At 43.6% G+C, this 27,855-nt stretch overlaps 1 protein-coding gene and 1 long non-coding RNA gene across 2 annotated transcripts; both read left to right on the forward strand.

Annotated features, from left to right (window-relative positions):
* The first annotated feature begins 469 nt into the window (after positions 1-469).
* IVNS1ABP (influenza virus NS1A binding protein) lies at positions 470-27,692 on the forward strand. Its single transcript, XM_081865905.1, has 15 exons — positions 470-852; positions 10,129-10,333; positions 11,826-11,953; positions 12,526-12,695; positions 12,793-12,868; positions 13,982-14,155; positions 17,571-17,696; positions 19,024-19,131; positions 21,930-22,056; positions 22,463-22,687; positions 23,299-23,420; positions 24,251-24,377; positions 24,476-24,607; positions 25,527-25,700; positions 26,462-27,692. The coding sequence occupies exons 3-15, from the start codon at positions 11,843-11,845 to the stop codon at positions 26,713-26,715; spliced, it is 1,926 nt and encodes a 641-aa protein (XP_081722031.1). The 5' UTR covers positions 470-852; positions 10,129-10,333; positions 11,826-11,842; the 3' UTR covers positions 26,716-27,692.
* On the forward strand, positions 14,164-14,932 carry LOC309344078. The gene is made up of 2 exons (XR_014157609.1): positions 14,164-14,724; positions 14,843-14,932. It is a non-coding gene; the product is annotated as an uncharacterized lncRNA (long non-coding RNA).
* Positions 27,693-27,855: the final 163 nt, after the last annotated feature.

Below are 27,855 nucleotides of genomic sequence, written 5' to 3' on the forward strand. Positions count from 1 at the left end.
CAATGAATTCCTCCGGATTGCTGCGCAAGAAAACGCACAACAGGTTGGCAGCGACGCCCTCTCTTCCCCACCCCCCTGAAAAAAAAAAAAAGGACGCCAAGAAATATAACAACAATCCTTAGCAGCAAAGGAACAGCAACTCCCTTCTCCCCCATCATCATCGCCTTCTTCTTCTCCTGACCCACTTTGTAGCAAGCGGGAGGCGATGCAAGGAAGAAGAAAAAAATAGAGGGGGAGGCGCAAGAGGCGCTTCTGCAGCTTCGCACGCGGCGGGACTCCTTTTCCGCCCTCCCTCGCCCGCGGCCAGCGCAGCAATCCGCGTTCTCCTTGCGCAGCTCCCCACCTCTCCAAACGCGCTTAGTTTTGGAGAGGCGGAAGGCTACTGGTTCGCGAAGAGTCCCCTCGAGGGGGAGGGAGGAGGAGTGGCGGCGGTAGGAACGTCCTTCCCCACCCGCCTCCTTCCAGCCCGAGCTGCGGTAGCCGCAGAAGGCGGGTAGTCGTCGCTGAAGGAGGAGGAGGAGGAGGGTGTGGAGGTCTCTGCGTCTGTCTTGCCCGTGCCACTCGGCGCCCTTCTCGGCTATTGTTGCCTGCGCGCTAAGCGGTTCCTTTTCTTCTTTTCCCCCCTTTTCTCCTTCTCTCCGCCCAGGCCCGGAGCCAGCCGAGCTTCCCCCGAAAGCGCCCTTCCCTTCGCCGCGGCTGGCGTCGTCGCGCCCTTGGTGGCCGCCGCCTCCCCAAGCGTCCCCGCCTTCGACGCGCTGCGCGCACAGCCGGAGCGCAAAGCTTCTCCTTCTCCCCCTCAGCGGCCTGGACGTTCTCAATATGAGCGGCATCGCCTGCGTCGAGAGACACCAGGTAAGCAGGGGCTGCGAGGCCCACCAGAGCCTCTCTTTCCAGCGAGGGACCGCGTGGCGCAGTCGAACTCGAATCGGGCTTCCTTGTGCGTAAAGGCGCACGGCGCGCGCGGGATTTGTTTTTGTCCCCCAACCTTGGGAAACCGCCCGTCCCATTCCTTGATCGCGATGGGGCTTACCTCCGAGTAAACGGGGGCGGGGGCGGGAGGATCTTGCCGCGCGGCGAGGCGATTTTGGGCTGGGGAAGCCAAAAGAGGGGCGAGACCTCTTTATCTTTGAAGGGCGCTCGGATCGCGTGGGGTGCTGACTTGAAACGCTGGGTGGTGCCACTTAATGGTGCAGGAGGAATACTTTGGGGTAGGAGGAGCGGCCCATAGACCCATTGTAGTGTGTGCAAATGTGCTTTTAGAAGCAACCCGGTTTTTCCCGCAAATGGCGGAAGGGATGTCTGGAGAAGGAGGATTTGCGCGCCCTGTCTCTCGTCGTTGTTATTTTCTGCTGTTATTTCCGCCGACGGATGATCCTCGCGCACCCTCCCAAGTGCGTTGGAATTGAGGTTATACCTTGTTTTATTTTGAGGTGTGCGCAGGCTTGCGTACTTTTTTTCCCCAGAGAGAAAGGGAACCGCGGCTGTGCCATGCTGCCCTCGATTTTTTAGGTGGGTTATTGCAGTGGTGGGCGTGACCCTCTTCGCAGTAGTGTCTGACTGTGTTTCGTGGCGTCATGGATAAACGACACCGGGAAGTAGATGTAGGCTTCATGTTGGTTATGGGGTGCCCACCCCCTTCATTTTGGTGTGGTGTATTGTGCCGGCCCCGCTGTGCCAGCAAATAGAGTTAGAAAGGTGTATGAGGCTCATCTATTCCAACCCCATGCAGTGCAGGAATCTCACCTACAGAATCCCTGACAGGTGGACCATCCAGCCTCTTCCAAGGAAGGAAAGTCCACCAGGGATTTAGAAGGTGAGAACCTGTGTAAAAGAGAATAAGCTAGATTCTCCTTGTCAAATGATTCTGGATGGTCTGCCAGGCAGGGCAGCCTTGAAAGTGAGGTTGGAATTAAACATGTTAATTCATCACTTCACATAAATAAGGTGAAGATCTAAGGATGTTCATGTTTAAGTTAAATTTAATAAAAATGGGGATTTGGAAAACCGTTAAAAGGACATGCAATGAAATTCAACCAAAACCAAGGGGATGCGAGGAAGTCACTTAACAAAGTTAATAACAGTAATTTTCAATAAGGCTATGATTTATGTTTGTCTTGTTTGTTTGTTTGTTTGTTTGTTTATAATATTGTGAAAACTAATAAAATATTTGGAAAAAAGAAAGTGAGGTTGGAGAGTTCTAACTAATCCCAGCAGCTTCAAAGGTTTACGGCACATTTGCCCCATATAGTACATTTCCTCCCACCCCCATTTTGACGGCTGTTTCTGAAAAGGGTGAGCTGACAGGAAGCCCGTGCATGTTCCTTTTTGTTTTTGTCTGGGGCGAGGAAGCATTTTGCCTATTACCTTGCTACAATCGCTAAGAATCAGGAGATTACCGCAAGTTTTCCTTATTTGAGGAGAGGTTTTCCTTTCTCCTTCTTTGCCTTTGTTCTTTCTCCACGTTGCCCCCGTCCTGTTGCCAAGCACATGGAGCTGAAAAGCATCTGCTCCAAAATGCTTGCTGCAGTTGAAGGCGTGATTGGGTGGGGAGGAAAAGCCACGCTGGCCAATCCGGAGGCAGATACGGTTTCTCTGTGTTATAATTAGGCAAGGCCTGAGCAGTTCTCTGGATTATGTTTCTGTTTTTTCCGTTTGCTTCAGTGGGAGAAACCTATATTTTGCCTCACGTATTGAATAAATGTCTGGGATTTTGCTCTTGGCCTGCCTACAGAGGTAGTCAGCCATATGTCAAGGACCATAATGTCTTCTAGACAACTGTGCATTTATCTTAGTCCAGCCCTTCAGTTGGACGGTCATATATAGCTATAAATAAAAATCATATTGGGAAAATTGTGTTGTGATTTCAGGATGTGAAGTTCTAGTGCTATAGAATAAAGTGTTTGGCTGTTGGCTGCTGGTGGTGAAGGGGACAGCTAGCCTCTAAATAACATGGGTAGACGAACTAAGGCCTGGGGGCCAGATCCGGCCGAATCACCTTCTAAATCCGGCCCACGGACGGTCCGGGAATCAGCGTGTTTTTACATGAGTAGAATGTGTGCTTTTATTTCAAATGCATCTCTGGGTTATTTGTGGGGCATAGGAATACATTCATATCTCCCCCCCCCCCGAAAATAAAGTCCGGCCCCCTACAAGGTCTGAAGGACAGTGGACCGGCCCCCTGTTGAAAAAGTTTGCTGACCCCTGCTATAACATCTACTACTCCAAATGGACCTGCTCAAGTTAAAACAGTAGCAGAATCATACGTAAACACACTAGGGAGAGGGCAAATTACACATTACATGTAAAATGTGTGTTTGGAAGCCCCTTTAGGTTATGTTGAGGAGGGGTAGGAGTGAGAGAAACAAGCTTAACTTCTAATCCATCAGCCTTTTTAATGCTCAAAATCCTCATGGCCACTGCCAACTGCTTCCTTCCACCCTTTGAGATTCCTGATGAATTGTCTGTAAAAGTAAATTACATATCTGGAACCGTGTTTGTGGGACTCTTAAGTAAGAAAGCTAGTGGGGAAAGGCAAAATACCTGGCCAGTTTTACTTAAAATTGCAGTGTCTCACAGAAGTTTATAGCACTGATTAGCATACACTGTGTAGTCCCCCCCCCCCAAAAAAAAGATACACTTAGCAGTATCATGTTTAGTTAGTAGTAGTACAAACATGCAAAACATTTTTCTGAGACTCAAACTAGGATGTGATGTGGGAGGTCTGAGGTCTATATACATTTTTTTATTCTTATTTTATAGCAGCTGTGAGGGACTCAATGTTTCCCATCTTAAATCTCATGTGAGTCTGCGGACAAGTCTGCTGTTCACCTTGGAAGGCGGAAATGCAGGTACAGTACCTGTACGGTTTACCTGCATTCTCATCCCCTCCTCCAATCTAAGAACAGCTTCAGGGAGATTATTTAGATCTGGGAAACATTGTGCAAGGTTGGAAAGGAGCATAAGCAGCCCTCCCGGAGTGTTGCTTTTGATCAAAATCTGCTTCAGAGGTTGTAGAGCAATCTCTCTCATGCGTCATGCATTGTTTTGGGTATGAGCTCATGATGGCTAAACTTTTATTCGCGTATGGGGCAAGGTAGATGAGCTGTGTTCCAGGAAAGGTGTAAGAGAATTTCTGTAGTTAACCAGTGTCTGGATGTAATTGGATTTAGTTTGCGCTGTGAACTTTGCAGAACGGTTTTCTTTGCCCCTCCTCTTGACGGATGGTGACCACAGTTCTCTTTCTTATGTGCCTGTCACTAAGAATGACTTTGTGTTTAAGCTGTGAAACAAGCCCTTTGAACATCAGTACGGTTTGGGGCAACAGCTTTCTGGTTTTCCAGCTTTTTAAATCTACGTCTAGCCTGGCACTCTTTGAAAGGTATGCATCGTAAGCATTTTTTAAAAAAAAGTTATAGGAGGCCAAGCAATTAAGACTTGTACTTACGTTGAAGAAACAATGACTCACTCTGGAACCTTACTCAAATAAAGCTGGTCTTGAGTATGGGAGTGCCATATATAAAACAAAACAACTGATATAGTTTGCCAGTCAGTTTATGTCTGTGCTGAAAATTTTGAAAAGCAGGAACGAAAACTTGAATTCGGGCGGGAGGCCAGTGGAATCGCGGGTGAGACGCCAGGCATTGCAATTTGGGGGCATTATGGAGAAAGGAATACCCTAAGCTTAAATGCCATTATTATTATTATTATTATTATTATTATTATTATTAATTGAATTTATATACCGCGCTATACCTGGAGGTCTCAGGGCGGTTCACATAAAAATATCACAGTATATAAAATAAAAATAAAAGCAATAACCCAATAATACTCCCCCCCAAAAGAGCTACATTTTAAAAGGATATTGGATGTTAACCAAAGGCCTGGTTAAAAAGGACCGCTTTTGCCTTGTGCCTACAGTGAATTGCTCCTTAACAGAAAAGGAATGTGGGGAACTAACCCGTCCTGGACGCAAAAACTCCATGTTCAATCTTTTCAGACAAAAGATGAAAGAGCAATCCCTATGTCACTTAACTGCTTCTTGGCTGTTCGTTGGACAGCTATGAGTTTAGTGAAAGGAGTTTGTGTTGTTAGATCTAGATAGGGGTACAACAAGAGAGTCCCAGGGAATAATGGGAAATAGATTGAGGACTAGAGAAATAGAAGAGGCCGTCTGCAACTCGCAGTGGGAATGGCTAGCCTTAAATCAGTTTCCACACAGTTTAAAGAAACCACTAGCAACTTGAAATTATTCAAGCTTTATGTACTTGGATTTTTTAATTGGAAAGGCGGGGTAGGTGTTTGGGGTGAAAAGACTTTGGCAACCCCACCCACCATTGAACCCATAATGTTTTGGCCATTTACCGTATTTTTTGCTCTATAAGACTCACTTTTTCCCTCCTAAAAAGTAAGGGGAAATGTGTGTGCGTCTTATGGAGCGAATGCAGGCTGCGCAGCTATCCCAGAACAGCAAGAGGGATTGCTGCTTTCACTGCACAGCGATCCCTCTTGCTGTTCTGGCTTCTGGGATTCAGAATATTTTTTTTTCTTGTTTTCCTCCTCCAAAAACTTGGTGCGTCTTATAGAGCGAAAAATGCGGTATGTTTTGGCTTTACACGCTGCCCCTGGAATGTAACCCCTACAGAAGTTGAGCACCACCTAAATATTAAAAGCAACATATAGATGGTGCTACACCTCACTAAAACTCCCAAAATTGGAGTATTGCACTAATGGAGAAACATACCAACAGAGGAGGGATAGGGGAATTATAAAGGACGGATTTGTTCAAGAGTACTTACTGTAGTTTGATTTTTATCATGTTTGTTAACAAGAGGAACAGTGACAAAACTCCCTAGGATGACGAAGCTAATCTTCAGAACCTGTTGAAGTAGAAGCAGAGCATTCAGCCGAGTCAGAAATAGTGGAAATAGATTTAGGAAGAAATCCAAATGAACTGATGATGGGCAGAAAATTTAATTAATGCTGTGCCCAGCTGTCTCTGGAAAAAGTGTTCGTATTGTAGTGCTAGTAAGTCTGTTCGTATGAAACCAATAAAAAATAATTTAAAAAAGAAGTTATGCATGTATTATGGAACTTTTAATTTAAGTCTCATGTGGCCCAAGCTTCAGAGGTTTTACCGAGAATTTCTGTGGAGAGAAATCTGCTTAATTTCAAAGTACAGTGTTACCTTGGTTTATGAACTTAATCCGTTCCGGAAGTCCATTCTTAAACCAAAGCATTCTTAAACCAAGATGTGCTTTCCCACAGCAGCGGGGGACTCAAATTTACAAATGGAGCACACTCAACAGAAAGCGAAACGTGTTCTGCTTCCAAGGCAAAGTTCACAAACCAAAACACCTATACCTCCGGGTTTGCAGCGTTCTTAACCCAAGTTGTTCATAAACCAAGCTGTTCTTAAGCCAAGGTACCACTTGTATTGAATCCTGTTGAGGTGGTTTTGAAAAAACAGATCCATTTTTGTGAAGTTTCAGCTGAGCTTCTTTAGAAAGGTGGGGAGAAAAGAAATCTAGCCAAAATGTGAAATCTAGCCACTCGGAAATTAGATGGAGGTGGATGGTCCTCAGGCAAGAGATTGAATAGAATTTAGATAAAGTGCGTAGAATCTTTTAATAACAACAACAACAACAACAATAATAATTCATTTATTCAGGGCGGCTAACACCAATAAAATTACAGTAAAAACATAATTGGGGGGGGGTTAAAATACAGGTTAAAATGCAGCCTCATTTTAAAAGTAGCCCGTAGATCAAAACCATAAGGGGAGGGAACCATAAGGGTCAGACTGAGTCCAAACCAAAGGCCAGGTGGAACAGCTCTGTCTTGCAGGCCCTGCAGAAAGATGTCAAGTCCTGCAGGGCCCTAGTCTCTTATGACAGAGCGTTCCACCAAGTCAGGGCCAGTACTAAAAAGGCCCTGGCCATAGTTGAGACCAATCTAACCACCTTGCGGCTCAGGACCTCCAAAGTGTTGTCATCTGTGGACCTGAAGGTCCTCCACGGGGCATACCAGGAGAGGCGGTCTCGTAGGTACGTAGGTCCTAGGCTGCATAGGGCTTTAAAGGTCTGCCTAAAGCCTACCTTCCCTCTGGGGCCACGTCCTTCCGGTTGCCATGAGAAGCCAAGTTACAGGGAACCAGGCAGAGGGCCTTCTCGGTAGTGGTACCCACCCTGTGGAATGCCCTCCCACCAGATGTCAAAGAGAAAAATAACTACCAAACTTTTAGAAGACATCTGAAGGCAGCCCTGTTTAGGGAAGCTTTTAATGTTTAATAGGTTATTGTATTTTAGTGTTTTGTTGGAAGCCGCCCAGAGTGGCTGGGGAAACCCAGCCAGATAGGCGGGGTATAAATATTATTATTATTATTATTATTATTATTATTATTATCCATCTGTCTTGAGAGACAATGGAGTATGCGCCGCTGGGGTTCAAGTCAAGCCACTTGCATTAGCAGCACTGAAGTGACTTCCCAGGGGAGCAAGCAAGGGCAGTGTATATGGAGGTCCTGAGCTGCCCAGATACAAGATGCCCCTCTCAGCCTCCCTGACTTTCCTGGAGCAACAAGGTGTGACTTTTACCTTTTGTGTAGTAACCCTTGAAAAGCTGGAATTAAAACAAGCAGTGTACTTTATGTACAGCAGGACACCTTAAAGCACTGTATTTTTCGCTCCATAAGATGCACCTAGTTTTTGGAGGAGGAAAACGAGGGGGGGGGGAATCTGAATCTCAGAAGCCAGAACAGCAAGAGGGATCGCTGCGCAGTGAAAGCAGCAATCCCTCTTGCTGTTCTGGCTTCTGGGATAGCTGTGCAGCCTGCATTCGCTCCATAAGACGCGCACACATTTCCCCTTACTTTTTAGGAGGGGAAAAAGTGAGTCTTATAGAGCAAAAAATACGGTATCTTCAAACCTATGGAGGCATGACTTGTGTAAATGGTCTTCTAGTTGGGGGGACGGACAGAGACCACTTAAATATTGTTGCAAATTAAGCTGTTCCACAAAGAAAAATCAAAATTATTATTATTATTATTATTATCATTTGGAAATAATTTTTATTTGCTTTTACAAGTGTAGCGTTATAACAATACAAAATAGATATCCATATTTAGAGATTTCTCTGAATCTCGAGACTTCGCACCATCCCCTCCGTGGATCCTCTTGTCAACCTTTTCAACTGTGTATTATTTCATAATCCATTTTATGAATCACTCCATATTATTGATATTATTTGCTGCATTGTTGCTGCTGTTTAGTCATGTCCGACTCTTCGTGACCCCATGGACCAGAGCACGCCAGGCACTCCTGTCTTCCTGCTGCATTAGAAGTGTTATTAAAATCCTGCTAATGTTTTCATCTGCTTACAGTGGCCTCCTAAATAAATTATATTTTCCCCCCAAAGGAAAATCAAAGCAATTAGCAGTAAATTTGAAATCAAAACTTCTCCTTTTAAATAATACTGGTGCAAATTTGTGTAGTTTTCAGTTTGGCTACTGAGCAGGATCGTAAAACTAAGACAGATTTAGTTCCGAAACCAGTTTGGAAACAACATTTCTGGAAGGATTTAGGTTGATCTATCTAGGTTGATCTATTGATGCTTTTGAATTATGGTGTTGGAGGAGACTCTTGAGAGTCCCGTGGATTGCAAGAAGATCAAACCTCTCCATTCTGAAGGAAATCAGCCCTGAGTGCTCACTGGAAGGACAGATCCTGAAGCTGAGACTCCAAGACTTTGGCCACCTCATGAGAAGAGAAGACTCCCTGGAAAAGACCCTGATGTTGGGAAAGATGGAGGGCACAAGGAGAAGGGGACGACAGAGGATGAGATGGTTGGACAGTGTTCTCGAAGCTACCAGCATGAGTTTGACCAAACTGCAGGAGGCAGTGGAAGACAGGAGTGCCTGGCGTGCTCTGGTCCATGGGGTCACAAAGAGTCGGACACGACTAAACAACAACAACATCTAGCAGATACTTCTTTCACCCCTGCCTTCCATGTCTCACCTCTCCAGCTTCTAGGCCCATGACATCACATCTCTCCATTTTTGTTAATCCCAACCTTTTAGCCATATTACACAAGTACAGCTACGTAGTCCCTAGCATTTGCTTACATTAAATTTTATAGTCAAAAGATTCTGTCGTTTCCCATCTTAAATCGATTTTCTCCACTTGGTTTGCTAGGTGTGTAGTTACAGGATGAGACACTTTCACAAGAAACTTTCTTTTGTGATCGTGCTCACGTATATTAGGAATACCGGCTGGGGGAAATACTGCTGTTTCCAAGTGAGTAGAAAATAAGTAGTTTCCCAGATTGTTTTGAAAACGTGGTACCGCCCAAGGATTAAAACTTGGTTGCATATTTACATATTATATAAAAAGTAATTACCGTATTTTTTCCATGTATAAGACTAGGTTTTCCCCCTAAAAATAATGTCAAAAATTAGGGGGTTCTTATACATGGGGCCATCTCCCCCCATTATCTTAAATTTGAGTCCCCCAAAATACATGGGGGCGTCCTATGGACAGAAAAATACGGTAACGCCAAAATATTTAAAAAACTTCAAAGCCATCAGTGAGGAATATTTGCGAACAGTTGTAAAAGATAATATTCTGGCAATAGAATAGATCTTGAATCATAGTGGGGTTTACATTTTATAAGAAATATCCCCCCCCCCCGGTTGTTATATTACAGTGTGGGTGTTACAGGTTACTTAAGGGCTCTGAGACTTTTTAAAGAAGAGTTGCTTTAAGACGTAGGTCTATCCAATAAAAGCTGCCGTATGTAGACTTTGCCCAGACTAATCTCTGTTTGCTGGGTCAACTACAGTAATAAAACTGTGCTGTAACTGAATTACTGTAGGATATAGCTGAGTGATTGAAACAGATCTAAAGAGGATGCAGTCTTTATGTACCATTTACTGATTTGGGGGTAAATAATATTTCATGCAAAATTGTCCTGATTTCCTTAATAGCGGCAGGCTTCCATTAACACCTTTTAATTTTAGAAAATGTTGGCTTTTGTTTTCGTAGCCTTTCAGGCAGTTCACAGTTGGCATAGAATCAAGTTCTAAACATGCAGAAATCCCAAATTAATCAGTTTATTCTTTGTTTTCTGTTGCAGAGTATGATGCATGACTACCACAGAAGAAATTCGTATCTATAGCTTTTAAGGACTTGATTACATCGTTTTAAAGCCTGGTAGTTTTGGAGTCATCCGTTTAGAAGACGCAACTGCCTGCATTATTCCAAGCTGCTGTTTAACTTAGGAGGAATATAAATTGACGTGCTCTCATATTAACACACAAGAAGACTTCGGATTATTCAAGGTCTCTTAGTTACCACAACATAAATTTATCTGATACGTTTTTACTCAGGTCGACGCATATATAATGTCATTTATTGTGACGTGGAGTGTATTGATTAGTCAGCTGTACAGTACAATAGACTTTGATCTGATTTTAATACCGTAAACCCAAATAAAAAACAGAGAGTCATGCAAACTGGCACCCGATAGCAATTACATAATCACTTTTTGATATAAGCTGCTTAATTGGAAAACTGATTAAAAATTGCCTTCAAACAAACTGGTGACTCCCCTCTTGCCTTTTTCCCCAAAATGACTCCTGATTTTTTGAATTTTATTGATATTGATGCTGCATTTTATGTTGTTTTTAAGTCGCATTTTAATCAAGGTTTTATATTTGCTGTTAGCCGCCCTGAGCCTGGTTTTTAAACCGGGAAGGGCAGGGTATAAATAAAAAAATATTATTATTATTATTATTATTATTATTATTATTATTATTATTACAGACCTGCAGTGTGACATTGGCTGATAACTCTGGCAGTCTTTCTGCCAGCACTGCTCATGGTTGAGAGGGCACAATGCCTTGGGTGCTCTCACTAAACTTTCCCATTTCAATAGCAAGTGAAATTAGTACGGTGAACCCTCGAGTTACATACTGCTCTGGATACATAACTTTCGGGTTGCGAACGCGGCAAACCCGGAAGTGTATACTTCCGGCTTTTGCCATGTGCACAGAAGCGGCGCCTCCAGTTACAGACTTTTCAGGTTAAGTACAGACCCCCAGAAGGGACGCGGGTAGCGCTGTGGGTTAAACCACAGAGCCTAGGACTTGCTGATCAGAAGGTCGGTGGTTCGAATCCCCGCGACGGGGTGAGCTCCCGTTGTTGGGTCCCTGCTCCTGCCAACCTAGCAGTTCGAAAGCACGTCAAAGTGCAAGTAGATAAATAGGTACTGCTCCGGCGGGAAGGTAAACGGCGTTTCCGTGCGCTGCTCTGGTTCGCCAGAAGCGGCTTAGTCATGCTGGCCACATGACCCGGAAGCTGTACGCCGGCTCCCTCGGCCAATAAAGCGAGATGAGCGCCGCAACCCCAGAGTCTGTCACGACTGGACCTAATGGTCAGGGGTCCCTTTACCTTCACAGACCCCCAGAACGAATTAATTCATATCCAGAGGGTCCACTGTAGTTGTTATCACTTTAACCCCACATCCCCTGCAGATTGGCTTGGTGTGTGTGTCTCTGGAGAACACCCCTATTGCTGCAAGTGAGGAGATGGTTCCGTCTGGAAGGCAGAATTACCGAACTGACGGAATGATCAGAATAGCACATTGAATTCCTCCCGTTTATTTGCAGCCTTGTGCATGTGTGTCTACTTTCACAGATGCTTACTTGCAGGTAGTATGCATAGGGTAGCAGCATGGGGTTGTAGTTTAAATAGGATTACAACCTCAAAAAGGCTTTGCATCAAGTAACATCATGCTTGGTTCTACTTACAATTGCAAATTTCCCTCTTTAGCCACAGAAACAGCAAAAATGATTCCTAATGGCTATTTGATGTTCGAAGATGAAAACTTCATTGAGTCGTCCGTTGCCAAGCTAAATGCTTTGCGAAAAAGTGGCCAGTTCTGTGATGTTAGACTCCAGGTAACAGCGTGACAACTGTGTGTTATGTTTTGAGTTTGGAATTGGGGGGGGTGTTATGGTGTTAATAAATTTCTTAATTAATTTCTTGGCCTTACACATTCTGAAAACTCACTACACCATTAGATAGAATTCTTTTGAAGTCTCCTTTTAAAATTATGAGCCTGATCCAGGCAGAACTAAGTATTCTAACTGAAATCAGTGGTAGAAATGTGCTTACCTTATTTAAATCCACGAGACTAGAAACTGGGTCATGAACGAAAGCGATTGGTAAAAAAGAGGCCATCTGTAATTAATCATTACAGCTCTGAAATCCATTCAATTATTGGTTCCTGATTGATTGACCCCCCAAGGGGTCTGTGGCACCATTCACATAACAAAAACTTTCAAAAAATAGGTGGTCCATGGCTTGTTTTTTGAAAAATGGGGTCTGAAGTATTTAGCTAATTGGGAACCACTGCAATAAATCCATGGATTTTCAGTGGTTTTGTATTCTGTAAGACGTAACATTGCATACCATCTGTTAGGCTGAACTATTTAGGTTTAACACAAGTCTTTCTCTTATTTTAATACAGGTCTGTGGGCATGAGATGTTGGCACATAGAGCTGTTCTAGCTTGCTGCAGTCCTTATCTGTTTGAAATCTTCAATAACGACAGCGACTCTCACGGAGTTTCCCATGTAAAGTTTGACGATCTTCATCCAGAAGCTGTTGAAGTCCTGTTAAACTATGCCTACACTGCTCAGTAAGTGACTTGGTTTTTTGTTTTACATACGATAGGCATTTTTATCTTATGCTTTCTATTAAGAACAAATTCTAAAATAACCATATAACTTTAATAGATTGAAAGCTGATAAAGAACTGGTCAAAGATGTGTACTCTGCAGCAAAGAAACTGAAGATGGAGAGAGTCAAGCAGGTATAAATTTTGGACACTTAAGAAACCAAAGTTTCTGTGACCCTAGTTAGAAGGAAGAGCTATATCTTTAATCTTAATGAGCAACTCAAGCATTTGAATAGGCATATTGATTAATACGCCTGCATTTTTACAGTGGTGCCTCACAAGACGAAAATAATTCGTTCCGCGAGTCTCTTCGTCTAGCGGTTTTTTCGTCTTGCGAAGCACAGCCATTAGCGGATTAGCGCTCTTAGCGGCTTAGCGGCTTAGAAAAAGGAAAAAAGGGGGGAGAACTCGCAAGACGTTTTCGTCTTGCGAAGCAAGCCCATAGAGAAATTCGTCTTGCGAAGCACCTCGAAAAAACGGAAAACCCCTTTGTCTAGCGAGTTTTTCGTCTTGCGAGGCATTCGTCTTGCAGGGCACCACTGTACCACAAAAAAGCCATGTTCATCTTAGAGCATTTCATTTATAGATTAGGATCAATAATGGTGATGAAATAGAGCCTAAGGATTTCATTTGATTAATTGTTGGTCCGCTATATGGATTTCAGAACAGTATGGGGACAGTTTTGTAAAATACATTTGTTTGCTGATGTCAGCAGTTCTGGCAGCGCACTTAAGCAGATTAATGTGTGAACCGGGCAATCAAATATAGATGGCCTCAGTTCCTTTAATTGTAGCAGATAGTGACTGTAGACACATGAGCTGTGTGCTGCTTTTGCACAAACAGCAGCAAAGTGGTGATGCTTGCAGTTAATGCATATCCTGGCTTATTTAAAATGTTAACAGCACAATATAAAATAAAAGGTTGGTTATATTTGGTCCCGTTTTCCTAGAAGAAAAACAGGCAGTGCCACTCCCATTTCTGCAGCTCAATTTAGCATTATCGCTGCTGAATAGTACCAGCAAATGCCTTTGAGAGTGATGTCTCAGAAAAGTTTGATTAACGGTAATGCCCTTTGCCTTAAATAAAGAGCAGCAGTACGTTAAAGGCAAGAGAAGATGTAAAATTGATTTGCTGAAATGGGTCCCATGGCAGGTTGGTGGGCTAGAAGAAGTGAGAAATAGAAAGTGTCCCAGAAGTGTACTGAATCTCTTTTTTTAAAAATAACATAATTGTATGCCTTCCTAAAAGGTTTGTGGAGATTATTTACTCTCCAGAATGAGCGTCGAAAGCTGCATCTCCTATCGGAACTTTGCAAGCACCATGGGCGATTCGCGTTTACTGAGCAAGATTGATAGTTACCTTCAAGAGCACTTGTTAGAGATCTCCGACCAGGAGGAATTTCTAAAACTGCCACGTTTAAAGGTGAGCAATCTCACGCTCCTTACTATTTCACCGTAAAAAAAAAAGGAGGTTAGTCTTGTTCACGTTTTAATGCTACCAGGAAATCATTAAACAAAACTGCTTTTCTTAAAACATATGGACAAACAGTCTTGCAGATTTTGAGTTGCTCGGTTTGGAATTGTCACTCCTTCCATGACCTTTTTCAGAAAAGCTGAATGATTTTACATGCACATATTGGACCTCCCAGGAGTCTTGTCACTACAGCTATCTCAAAAGTGCAGCATTTAATTCCACTCCGCTCCCAATTCCAAGCCCCCTCTCAGTTGTGTCCAGAATTGCGACCCTTTTACTTCGTTCCATAGAAGAGGGATTCTCAAGTTTTCTACTCCCAATACCCACTTGAGATGGCTGAAAATTATCGAAGCCCACCAGTCAAAAAACGGCAGTGGGTGGAGGCAGTGTTTGTTCCAATCAGCTGGCAAGCACTGACATCTTCTAGAGATACCTAATCAATCTTGGGGAATTGCTGCATTCTTTTACCACAGCGTTTTCCTTGTGGCAAGGAGTTCCTTAGCTCAGCTTTCCCATTGGTCATTTGATTGTTCTCTTTACCCATTGTTGTCTTTTTAATTGTATATATTGCTTGTTTTATGTTGCTATGGCCGTTGGCTAATGCGAATAAAGTTTATCTATATGTCTTTCCCAAAGCAAAGTGTAGAGCAGGGGTCAGCAACCTTTTTCAGCCGGGGGGCCAGTCTACCGTCCCTCAGACCATGTGCTGGGCCGGACTATATTTTGGAGGGGAAAAAAATGAATGAATTCCTATGCCCCACAAATCACCCAGAGATGCATTTTAAATAAAAGCACACATTCTACTCATGTAAAAACATGCTGATTCCCAGACCGTCCACGGGCTGGATTTAGAAGGCAATTGGGCCGCATCCAGCCACCGGGCCTTAGGTTGCCTACCCCTGGTGTAGATGTTTGCTCTGGAGGTCCTGTGACAGAATTAGTTGACCTGTTAGCTCTTAAAAGTGGAGAAGGCTTTTTCTGTTGCATATTTCCCCTTCCCACCTCCCATTCTTCCACACTCAGCTTGTACCATATTTCCTAGCCTCATTTGCTGGGTCATGACCTTGTGGTTCGTGGGCTTGCACGTTCCTGTGTTCCTTGTGACCAGACAAAAAAACAAGCTAGCGGACCTGATGGGATACCTGCTGAAGTCTTCAAAGTGGGCAGAATTGAACATATACAACAATGTCACAAGCTCGTCAAAAAAATCTGGGAGAGATAGGAGATCCCAGCAGGGATGCCAAAATCATCAAAAAATTTTTTAAAAAAGGTGATAGAACGGACTGCAGAAATTATCGAGGCATCTCTTTATTAGCTGTGGCCGACAAAATTCTTGCAAGCATCTTAGCAAACCTTCTCCTAATTATATCAAAATATATCCTTCCTGATCCCAAAAGGGTTTTTGACTTTCTAGGGGGACAGTGGATATGATTTTGACTGCTCGACAGCTTTAAGAAAAATGCAGAGAGCAAAACCAGACCCTGTATATAGCGTTTATTGACCTGAGGTCTTTGACACTGCCCTGTGGACTGTCTTCTGAAAATCCAGCATCGCTTGAGCTCTGCAAGCGCTGCTTTCTTCCGATTGAAGCGCCAAGAGTGTGAGGACCGGGAGATTCACAGGGAAACCAAAATCCTCATTTACAAAGCTATTATACTACCAACTTTACAGAATGCTTGTGAAACATGGGCCACTTATATACTATATCCAAATCCTTGAGAGATTCCATCAACGGTATCTCTGAAAATTTTTACGCATCATTTGGGAAGACAGGTGAACTAATGCCAGTGTACTGGAAGAAGCAAGATCCCCAGTGTTGAAGCAATGATTCTTCAACTTCGTTGGACTGGTCCTGTTGTTTGGATGCCTGATGAGCATCTTCCAAAGCAACTTCTCTATTCCCAGTTACAGATAGGTAGCCGTGTTGGTCTGCCATGGTCAAAACAAAATAAAAAAATTCCTTCCAGTAGCACCTTAAAGACCAACTGAGTTAGTTCTAGGTATGAGCTTTATCTGAAGAAGTGTGCATGCACACGAAAGCTCATACCTAGAACTAACTCAGTTGGTCTTTAAGGTGCTACTGGAAGGAATTTTTTTATTTTTTTCTCTATTCCCAGTTTAAGATTGGAAAGCGAAATACCAGTGGTCAACAAAAGAGGTTTAAAGAGGCTCCCAAGGCAAATCTTTTAAAAAATGTCGTATAAGCACTGATAACTGGGAAATACTGGCCTGTGAGTGCTCCAATTGGAGATAGCCTTTACCAAAGATGTCGTGGACTTTGAAGAAGCACAAACTCAAAAAGGAGAAACGAGCTAAGAGGAAGGCATGTTTGGCAAATCCTCACCGTGATCAACTCCTGCCAGGAAACCTATGTTCCCCACTGTGGAAGGACTTGTGGATCCAGAATTGGCCTCCACAGTCACTTAATGGACTCACGGTTAAAACCGTGTTCACGGAAGACAATCTTACTCTGCTACAAGTGATTGTCAAAGAAGGAGAAGATATTCCCTACCCCTGAACTTACACTCGACTTTTTTTCCATCCCTCCACCTTAGTTTTACGCTCTTTCCCCCCTCCTATAATAGCTTTCCTCTCTCTTCCTTTCTATTCCCAATGAATTACCATGAACCTTTTATCTCGCTTTCTAGTTTCCTTCAATACCACCTCTGGCCCTTTGACCTTGCCTGCACTCGCCTCGCCAGACCTCTGTCTCCTGGCCACTTTTGCTTAACACGAATTGAGTTGCTGGTCCTGGCATGGGTTCAGCCAAAATGCCATGGGCAGCTAGAGCATGCATAGGCAAACTCCACTCCTCCAGATGTTTTTGAGACTACAATTCCCATCATCCCTGACCGCTGGTCTTGTTAGCTAGGGATGATGGGAATTGTAGTCCCAAACATCCGGAGGGCCGGAGTTTGCCTGTGCCTGAGCTAGAGGGTGAGGCAGGCAGGTGAGGAGGTGGTACTGGGCAGGTTGTGGCACTGAGATGCACCTGGAAGTGTCACAAGGCCCTCTGGTGAACCCACGGTTTGAGAAATACTGCCATAGAACTTAATGGGAACCACTGGCAATTGAGCCTGCTTCTATCTGCGTAGCCCCAAGCAGGAGATTCTGTTTGTTTGTTACACCAGAATGCGAGCAAACCTTGATATTTTACATCCTCCGTTCTGGATTTGTTGTTGTTGTTGTTGCTAATGTCATTCATAAAGCAAAACAAACTGTCAAAGCAGTTTGCATTAATTATACCTCTCGAAAGTTCTATGTTGGTATAATGATGTTTGAGATTTTATCTAATCTTGTGCAGGCAAGTCTTTTTGGTCTTTTATCTCTCCTAGCTGCTAAACCCTTTTGTTTTTTATTCCAGCTGGAGGTCATGCTTGAAGACAATGTTAGCTTGCCCAGCAATGGCAAATTATACACGAAGGTAATCAACTGGGTGCAGCGCAGCATCTGGGAGAATGGAGACAGTCTAGGAGATCTGATGGAAGAGGTTAGTCTTTTAAAAACGAGCTTCAGCAGCCTTTAACAATTAAGCTTTTCTGAAATGAAGGATGATCCTTTTTCTTTTCTTTTTAAAAAAACCTATTTGAAAAATTTAAATCTTACTGTAGGTATCCCTAAGCTGAGAAACTTAGGGGGGTTTCCAGGTGAGCTGAATAAACTGTTCAATCTGGTTTTTCTGCTTCTGTTTTTACTCTTTTAACAACTTCACTCTGGTGGAAACGGGGAGGTGGTTTTTAAGGCTCACTGTATGTCCTTAATGTGTTCCTTTTTGCAGGGTTTTTGCTTAAAGAGAGACAGTAGGTAAAAGGTTCTAATGGTTGTTCCTCCCCATTGATTTATCTCCCCATAGGTTTATTAACAAAACTAGGATACTCAGCGCTGAAGAACCATAGAAGAAACTTCAAGTGTAAAGAAGCAGCAGTCGTGCCCCAGTTCTCCTAAGAAAATCCGCTGGGGGCAAAAAACGATGATGATGATTAATGGTGTTTACTTCTTTACAGGATATCTTAACTTTTGACAAAGCTTGTGTAATTAAATAGCCTTTCTCACATACCCAGCAGTCAGTGTAGTCTCAATCAGAAATGCCAGCGTCTTGAGAATCGCTGTGGAGATAATATAAATTTTGAATTGTTTGCAAAAATATAACCTAGCTTGCCATCAAACGAGCAACCTTTGATAATGGTTATGTTTGCTTTATTCTGCCCTTCCATAGAAGCCCAGTCAAATAGTCTTAGATTCCCCTCAAAGTTCTCGTATTTAGTAATGGGCAGTAGACTTTCCTAAATGGAAAATCAGCCCCTATGGGTTGTACCCAGCTAAGTGACATTGTGAGCAGGGCTACTCAAAAGTAGAACTTAGCCGGATACAGCTCATCTTTAGCATGAACTCTTTTATAATCCAGTTGTGCTTGGTTTACATGCTTTATTCACATTCTGGACAAGGAGAAAATGCTTGTATTTTGCAAATAAGAAGAATGTGGGTTGCGGCAACAATTTTTGTGTGTGTTTGAGATTGTCAACCTGTACAGTTTATTCTGCAACACTGTCACACATCTTAATGTTACGGCGCAGGGAAATCAAGGCAACTGAAGATTTCTTTCGAGCTGTGGAAGCGGGGATCCGTCATGCCATAACTGGAAGATCTGTCGTCATGAGAGCAACTTCTTTTTTTAAATTTTTTTTTGCCATTCTGCTAGATGGAAAGAAGAGAACCTGACTGAGATTTGGAGCCCTTACGGAGTCTTATGTTCTGTGTACCGATAGTTGAATAGGCAATGGAGACTGTAGCCACATGGCTGTTCTGTTGTTTTTCAGGTTCAAACGTTGTACTACTCAGCCGATCACAAGCTGCTTGATGGGAACCTGCTAGAAGGACAGGCTGAGGTGTATGGCAGTGATGATGACCACATTCAGTTTGTGCAGGTACAAATTGCACATGGTCTGAGGTAACCTCAGGTAAAACTGGTTAGAGTAGTAAAAGGAAGAAATAACAGTCTCAGAACAGTAGCTGCCTTAGATGGCTCGTGTGGTCTAGTTCACGAGTGGCAAACATGGCCTTCCAGATGTTGCCAGATGCAGCTGCCCCCAGCCCATGCTAGCATGGGCAGTGACGGTGGGAGTTATAGCGTGGCAACATCTGTAGGGTCACAGGTCAGCCACCCCCGATTTAGTTCCTTCAAGCTGTAACGTAATACAGTCGTACCTTGGCTCCCCAACAAATCGGCTCCCAAACGATCAAAACCTGGAAGTGAGTGTTTCGGTTTTCGAACGATTTTCGGAAGCCGAACACTCCCGCAACCAATTAGAAGCCACGCTTTGGTTTCTGAACGTTTTGGAAGTCGGGTGGATTCCGTTCGACTTCCAAAGTACGACTGTAAATATGCCTTAGTACTGAAAGCACGGCATAATGAACAAGAGAAGTTAATGGAGGTTCATCTTAAGATTCTGGAATGTTGAGAAGGGAGTGCAGTGCTAAAGATTACAGGAGCTTGCAGATAGAGCTTAAGCGATCCGAGGCAAACAAGGAGCGCTGAATAAGTTTCTGGAAGCAAGAGCTTCGTAGCATAGAAGTGCAGGCTTTCAGTTGCAGCAGTTTATCCAGCACGTGACTAGGAGAAGCACGTCATGAAGTAGCCCTGGAGATTTCCTTTGGGAAACCTGCCATACAGGGCACAAACTGAGCAAGAACCAATTTGTAATTGCAAGAATAATGGTATACTTCAGGTAGCCTGCAAACAGCGGGAACGTTTTGAATACTGTAGCGCACTGCATTGGTAACTTGGTGAAAATCTTACTTTCTGGATGTAATAATTGCCACTGTTGCCATAATTCAATTTCAAAGTACATTTTCAGATGGGAGCTTCTGAGTTTCAGCAAACTAAATGAGTCAAGATATGTGAACTAGAAACGAATCTGTGATGAAGCAGAGTGCACTTCATTTTGCAACTTAAATGTAATTAGGTGGTGGCATCTGGAGTTGCAAAAAACAGAGAGGTGATAATATTAGCCTTCTCTCAGCTGCTAATTTAATAGGTTTGTTAGCAGGAGTTGAGATTTGAAGAAGTTTAAATCTCCTAATACTTGGGAGCTGTTTAAAAAAAAAGTTTGTACAGGTGTCGGTAGAACCTAGATGCAAATCAGTCTTTCAGGGGTGAGCAAGAATTCTCAGACTTCAATTAAATGATTTGTCCCTTTAAAACCAAAGTGTTCAATCAAATGGCAGCCATGGGGGGTCTGGCTAGTTGCAATAGACAAGTAGGTTGCTTAAGTGCAAGGCAGATGCTGAGCCTAAGCCCAAATGCCAAACCCCATACTTGATTCCTAAATAACTGCAAAATACCCATTTCCCAGAAGGAACGCCCCTAAAGCATGTGTTGCAGGCAGAACTCGCACCCCACTTAAAAAATGACAAAACCACATCCTGAAAACATGGGGATCCTTTTTCAGATGTAACTCGTTGCCTTCACCCCCAAACCCAACAAGCTTATAAGGCAGCAATCAGTCTTCTTTTCTCTCCCCGTTTTTGTTTAAAAAAGCAGCAGGCAGTTGGACTGGGTTCACTGGAAAGCAAAACGCCAGCTGCAAAGTAGTCACACTTTCCTTCTCTGAGAATGCCTCTGGGACCATGTGGGATCCAGAGACATTCTGGGAAGAAGAAGAAAAGATGGCGGAGTCTTACCTCCTAAAGGTTAAAAACAAATGAATTAAAATAAAAACATTCAGAGCAGGGACACCAAGGGAGGTGTCTAAAGCCCATTTGGGGAGAGAGAGGAGAGTGGAAATGAAGTGTCTTAGACAAAAGGGGAAATGGCTTCAATAGAGGAAACTGGTGTAATTATTCTGAAACAACAGAGATGGGTTTCATAGACCCGAGGTGGGCAGAAGGTAGATTGGGATCTTCTTGTAGATCTCTGGGTGATCTGCAGGAGATTGGCAGAGCTTTCTGTCTTTAATTGTTTTAACAGTAGCAATAACAAAACCCTTCCAATTTCAAGGAAGTTCAAATGAAGAAAGCTTAAGCCGAAGTGGGTTTTTGCGTGAAAGGATACGGCTTTGTTTACTAATTTCTAGGCTTGGGATGTCCTCAAGACTAGGCACCATTTTTTTTAATATAAAAACACTAGCCATATGTCCCGTGCATCTAGCTCTGGTCGGTAGATTTTGGGGTTCTAGTAAAAACAAATAGCTCCAGCAAGCTTGAATTGCATCCACCCCACTCCTTAAACTATAAGGCACTTGCAAATTAAAGACGATGGTTTGGTACAGATAGGAAGAACGGTGCTGAAAAAAGTAGACAAAATATATGCAATTTGGTAGAAAACCTTATGTAATACCTTGGATTTATACAATAAGCCTTCGGAGTTTTGCTGTGTAGCCTATGCACCCTTGAAACTTGTGTAGTAATAATAGTTGTCGCAGGTACTTTGAAACAAAGTGAAGATCGTCCCATTAGAAAGCATAGCGTACGTGAAGCTAGGTCATTCATTTGATTCAGAAGCTAAGGACTGTGAGTTGAGTATTGGGATGAAATGGTTTTTGCGAGTAAGGGGTACATTACGTGCTCCATCACGTTGCTGAGATTTTGATTCGTCAAGTTGCCTGTGCAGGTGTTCTTATAAATGAGGCTGCACAGAGGTAAAAATAGGAAATAGTTCTGAAACAAAGGCAGATCACGGTACGCTCTGTGGCCGGGTTTCTGTAGCTGCCTTTTGATTTTGCAGAAAAAGACACCCCGTGAGAATGATCTCAAGCAGATAAGTAGCAGTTCCTCTGGAAGTCTTTCTCCAAACGCAGCAGTGCAGAGTCCTAAACACGAGTGGAAAATTGTTGCTTCAGAGAAGACCTCAAGTAAGCAGAACTTTGTTTCTGGAGATACTATTTTTAAACCACTGTGTACCCATGCTTAAATATGGAAGTTGCGGGAGGCAGTGCCATTTTTTGCCATTACCTTAATAAATGCAGCGTTCTTTTCTCACCTTCAAATACTGGGGGGAAGCTGAAATTCCAGCCTACCTAGAGGGTAATGGTATGGCTTTAGTGCAGGCTTCCTCAACCTCGGCCCTCCGGATGTTTTTGGCCTACAACTCCCATGATCCCTAGCTAGCAGGACCAGTGGTCAGGGATGCTGGGAATTGTAGTCTCAAAAAACATCTGGAGGGCCGAGGTTGAAGAAACCTGCTTTAGTGGAAGAAAACACGTTCATATTTTGGAATTAAATGTACTCTTTCCCTCCCCTTGCTCCCCCCCCCCCCAGATAATACCTACCTGTGTCTCGCTGTTCTGGATGGCGTGTTTTGTGTGATTTTCCTTCACGGGCGTAACAGCCCCCAGAGTTCTCCGACCAGCACTCCACGGTTGATGAAAAGCTTGAGTTTTGAGATCCAGCCAGGCGACCTTATTGAAAAGCCCATGTCTCCGATGCAGTATGCTCGATCTGGATTGGGAACGGCAGAGCTTGGCAACAAGCTCATAGCCGCAGGTAAGGAAAACCACCACCACCACCAACAACAACAACAATAATAATTTATTATTTGTACCCCGCCCATCTGGTTGGGCTTCCCCAGCCACTCTGGGCGGCTTCCAAAAATATATATTAAAATACTGTAATACATCAAACATTAAAAGCTTCCCTGAACAGGGCTGCCTTCAGATGTCTTCTAAAAGTCTGGTAGTTGTTGTTCTCTTTGACATCTGGTGGGAGGGCGTTCCACAGGGAGGGCGCCACTACTGAGAAGGCCCTCTGCCTGGTTCCCTGTAACTTGGCTTCTCGCAGTGAGGGAACCGCCAGAAGGCCCTCGGAGCTGGACCTCAGTGTCCGGGTAGAACGATGGGGGTGGAGACGCTCCTTCAGGTATACAGGACCGAGGCCGTTTAGGGCTTTAAAGGTCAGCACCAATACTTTGAATTGTGCTCGGAAATGTACTGGGAAATGTACTACTAGCACTTCAAGCAACGCGGGCCTCTGCATTTTCTCATACTTGGGCAAACTGGCATGGGAAGTGTTTTGCGGAGTAATTGCTTGCTAAAATTGGTTTCCCGAGGAGATTCTGTTACCTTAAATACCTCTTGCGTACTTTGCATTCCTGCTAGGTGGCTATAACAGAGAAGAATGTTTGCGCACCGTAGAATGTTACGACCCCCGAAAGGATTGCTGGACTTTCGTTGCACCGATGAGGACACCAAGAGCCCGGTTCCAGATGGCAGTGTTGATGGTATGTGTGGGGTGAACAGCTGTGCCCTCTGGCACCAGAAGCTCTTGATTATGTGCTGAATCCAAGTAAATTCAGTTGAAATCCAGATTTTTAAAAGAAGAGCGCAGAAAGTTCAACATTTGCCAAAGTGCTCATCCAACAATATAATAAAAAGAAATCCTACACACGCAAACACTAATAGATTAGTCTGATGTTAGCCTCCACTGTAATGCTGAAGTATGATCTCAAAAACTTAAATGCCCAAAGCAAGGATAAATAAAAATGTATTTCTGGCACCTGATAGCATGGACAGTGATGATTCCAGTGAGTTTCCTTGCAGAGCGTAGGTGAGGCACACGAGAAAAAATTGACCCCCGTGGAACTCCACCTTGAAGTTTGCGCAAGGCCAGACAGCACCCCCAAAGCGTCACTCTCTTGACAACAGTCCTCCCAAGTAGGACCAAAACCATTGCAAAACAGAGACATACAATCCCTGATTGGACAGCTGCTGTGTGGCTGAGGGTATCCAGAGCTTCTGAGAGATCAAGGAGAATCAGCAGGGCCACACACTTCCTGTCCCTGCCAGAAGAGCTACCCAAGAATCCGATTCCCCGACTAAAATTTGTAGCAGTTCAGCACAAAGGTGATAGTCACGTGTTCCTCTGCATTTTCTGAAAGGACACACCTAGGTTCATAGTTGCCTGTAATGACGGGACAATTCCTTTTCTTGGAGGCTTTCCTTGTCTGATTTAGAAACTATTCGCTACCAACCCACCAGGCCCAGGCGTGTGTGTTTAACCAAAACAATGTAATGGATCTTTGTTGTAATATTTATTGCTTCTTCAACTTAGGGGCAGCTGTATGTTGTTGGTGGGTCCAACGGCCATTCAGATGACTTGAGCTGCGGAGAAATGTATGACCCGGAGATTGATGATTGGACTCCCGTTCCAGAGCTGCGAACTAACCGCTGCAATGCAGGTAAGAGTCTACAATGCCCTATGAAGGTTATTATTTCTTTCTAAGCATTCAGGCAATAAATGGTTTTGTTTCTCTCTCTTCCCACCATGGATTAACAGGTGTTTGTGCCCTGAATGGAAAGCTGTATATTGTTGGCGGCTCAGATCCTTACGGTCAGAAAGGATTGAAAAACTGTGATGTCTTCGATCCCATAGCAAAATCCTGGACAAGCTCTGCTTCACTTAACATCCGTAAGTCCGTGTTTTCATTTTTCAAGTTGGAAGGGACGCGGGTGGTGCTGCAGTCTAAACCACAGGTCGGCAGTTCAAATCTGCAAGCAGGGTGAGGTCCTGTTGCTCTGTCCCAGCTCCTGCCAACCTAGCAGTTTGAAAGTACACCAGTGCAAGTAGATAAATAGGTACCGCTGCGGCAGGAAGGTAAGCAGTGTTTCCGTGCGCTCTGGTTTCCATCACGGTGTTCCATTGCGCCAGAAGTGGTTTAGTCCTGCTGAGCACATGACCTGGAAAGCTGTCTGTGGACAAATGCTGGCTCCCTCAGCCTGAAAGCAAGATGAGCGCTGCAACCCCATAGTCGCCTTTGACTGGACTTAACGGTCCAGGGGTCCTTTCCCTTTCCCTTTAACCTTTAGAGGTTGGGATGGCATTAAGAATTCAAGCTTTTTAGGAGACAGAAATTTCTTAGGGCAGCTTCAGCTGCAGTGTGCCACTGTTAGAGGTCTGCTACTGCTAGTTTTCAAATGAAATTTGGTGAGAATCAACCCCCTGACAGTTGGTAGAGCATGAGACTCGTTAATCTCAGGGTTGTGGGTTAGAGCCCCGTGTTGGGCAAAAGATTCCTGCATTGCAAGGGGTTGGACTAGATGACCCTTGTGGTCCCTTCTATCTATAATTCTATGATTTTGAGAGAGAAGCTGCATCCTTTGCTGCAGCAGTATTTAGTATTGACGGTTGTTTTTCGCAGACTGCATTAGAGTGGCAACAAGTGGAATCGCTTTCTGGGACCTTTTAGACTGACTTATTGGCAGTTGACTCTTGGCTGGCATGAAAAATGTCCCCTGCAGTTTTTGTGATGCTTCTGTCATTAGAGCGCAGCTTAACCCCAAAGCCCCTCCCCCTGATTTGCAATCTTCTGTTGGCTTTTCGTTTATAGGAAGACACCAGTCTGCTGTATGTGAGCTCGGTGGACATTTGTACATCATTGGAGGAGCTGAATCTTGGAACTGCCTTAACAGTGTGGAGCGTTACAACCCAGAAAACAATACCTGGACCCTGATTGCACCGATGAACGTGGCTAGGCGTGGTGCAGGTGTTGCCGTACTTGATGGTAAGTTTGTGTGAGTGGAGCTCCGCAATTCAGAGTAACTCCCTTTTGGTGTGGGGAGGATATAGACCTTGTGGCCAAGAAATGGGGCACAGCAAATCAGAATACATGACAGAGCAATAGGGGTAACGGCTCTCTCGATGTTTGCAAGCCCATTATACTGGCTGAAGATGTCTAGAGACTGATTGTGAACCATAAACCACCAGAATGCCTATATTACGCAAATCCAATTGAAAACACACGTAAACGTAATAGGCCGTATAGTAACAATTGCAAAGTTATTTACCAGAACTACTTCTCAAAAATTAGATACCACTTTTCATAATGTCAAAATCAGAATCGGGACAGAATATAATAAAAATGTAACTTTCTGGTTCACCACCAAGTCCAGTATGTACAAAAAACCCGGCTGAGCGTTATGGAGGTACAGTGCCACCTCTGGTTCCGGAGGTCTGGCCAAATCCCAAGGTTTTTGCAACCGGAGAGACTGCTTCTGCGCATGTGCGCACGGCAAAAATACGTCCGCGTTTGCCGCTTACACATCCCAAAGTTTTCGTAACCGGAGGTACCACTGTATTCAGAAGAGCTAGAAAGTGTTGAAGTAGAATTTTATTGCCATCATAATTCATTAATTTTTTGAAAGCTCAAGCAGTATGTTTAACCTTGCTCAGTACGCAGTTAACCTTTCAGGTATAGCTTTTGTGCCCGGAACATGGTTTTTCCCTCTACACTTTACTGAAGATTGACTGCTATCCACTCTACAGGAAAACTTTTCGTTGGTGGCGGCTTCGATGGTTCGCGTGCTGTCAGCTGCGTGGAGATGTATGACCCTGCCAAGAACGAGTGGAAGATGATGGGCAGCATGACCGTCCCAAGAAGCAATGCCGGTTTTGCAACCGTGGCCAACACCATCTATGCAGTGGGCGGCTTTGATGGCAATGAGTTTCTGAACACAGTCGAAGTCTACAACCCAGAGTCAAACGAGTGGAGCCCATACACAAAGATCTACAAATTCTGACGGACAGGAGGAGTGTCTTTAAAACTAACAGGCTTAGTGATGTAATTGTCAGTAGAGGTACACATGTGAATAGGGGGCGGGGGGGTGTTAAGTTGCCATCAGCAACACAAAAGCTTTTTGCATATTGCATACTATTAATATGCTGTACATATTTTTATTTTAGAAAACGTGCAGGGTGTTCTTTGTTTTAGGATTTGTTACTTTAGGCTGGAAGTTGATAATTCTGAGAGAATTAGAATGAAAGCTGATGGCATATCATTTCAAGAGCTTCCCCCAATGTTTGTTTTGCCAATTTGCACACACAAATACTTTAAACTTAGAATTTGTTTCTGGTACAAGCAGGAAATATAGTGAGTCTTCAATGTGAGCAGTGCTTTTTAGGCCTTGTTCGAGTTTTTTTGTTTAATCTTAACTGGGGAAATCTAATAAGCCTTATTTAAATAGATTTTGGCTTTATATAAAAGAAAGCTGACATACCTGCCAATTTGACTGCCTTTTATAACTTTTTATATATAAATATAGTCATAGCCAGTTGTTATATTCTGAAGTGACATGAAATAATACGTTGAAACAAAAAACCAGTGAGTAAAATCTCAAAAGTTCATAAACTGAAGTGAAACATGTCGTTTCTTCATGTGTGAAAGCCTTTCATTTTTGTTTTCCTGCTACATTGTATGAAATCCAAGTATGCAATATTGATTTTCATTGCCTTCGAGTGGAGTTTCTGAACGTGGCCATAGTGTAAGGAAGGGGGGGGGGAATCTGGTTCTGAAATTCAACTGATTTAGAGAGGGTGCTTTTTCTGTATGGTTGCTAGGTTAAGCAGTTGTAATAAACATGCAAAGCTGCAAAATGCTAAAATTGTGTGGTGTGTTAGCAAAGTTACCTATCTGAAAATTATTGTATAAGTTTGTATCTTTCTACTGCAACCTAAAAAACATGCTATAATTAAAAACTGTGCTTCATTTGTTTAACAATGGCTGTTTAGTATCCTTGCATCGTGTTTTCTCCTAATGGTCTAGTTTGCCCAGTGCTCTTGATAGCGACATCCCTATTATCATTTTTCAGTTTAACAAATATATGCATGTAGTTCCCCCCTTGTTGGGACAAGAATCAAACCAGGGCATATCTAACCTTAGT

This window comes from Podarcis erhardii, assembly GCF_964252035.2.
Source record: "Podarcis erhardii genome assembly, chromosome: 6".
NCBI classification, from domain to species: Eukaryota; Metazoa; Chordata; class Lepidosauria; order Squamata; family Lacertidae; genus Podarcis; species Podarcis erhardii.

Bases quoted from the DNA above. Each gene is read 5' to 3' on its own strand.
- IVNS1ABP (XM_081865905.1), top strand. From the start codon at position 11,843: ATGATTCCTAATGGCTATTTGATGTTCGAAGATGAAAACTTCATTGAG. The intron at 17,697-19,023 runs GTTAGTCTTTTA...GTTGTTTTTCAG, and splicing joins TAGGAGATCTGATGGAAGAG to GTTCAAACGTTGTACTACTC. The intron at 22,688-23,298 runs GTAAGGAAAACC...CATTCCTGCTAG, and splicing joins CAACAAGCTCATAGCCGCAG to GTGGCTATAACAGAGAAGAA.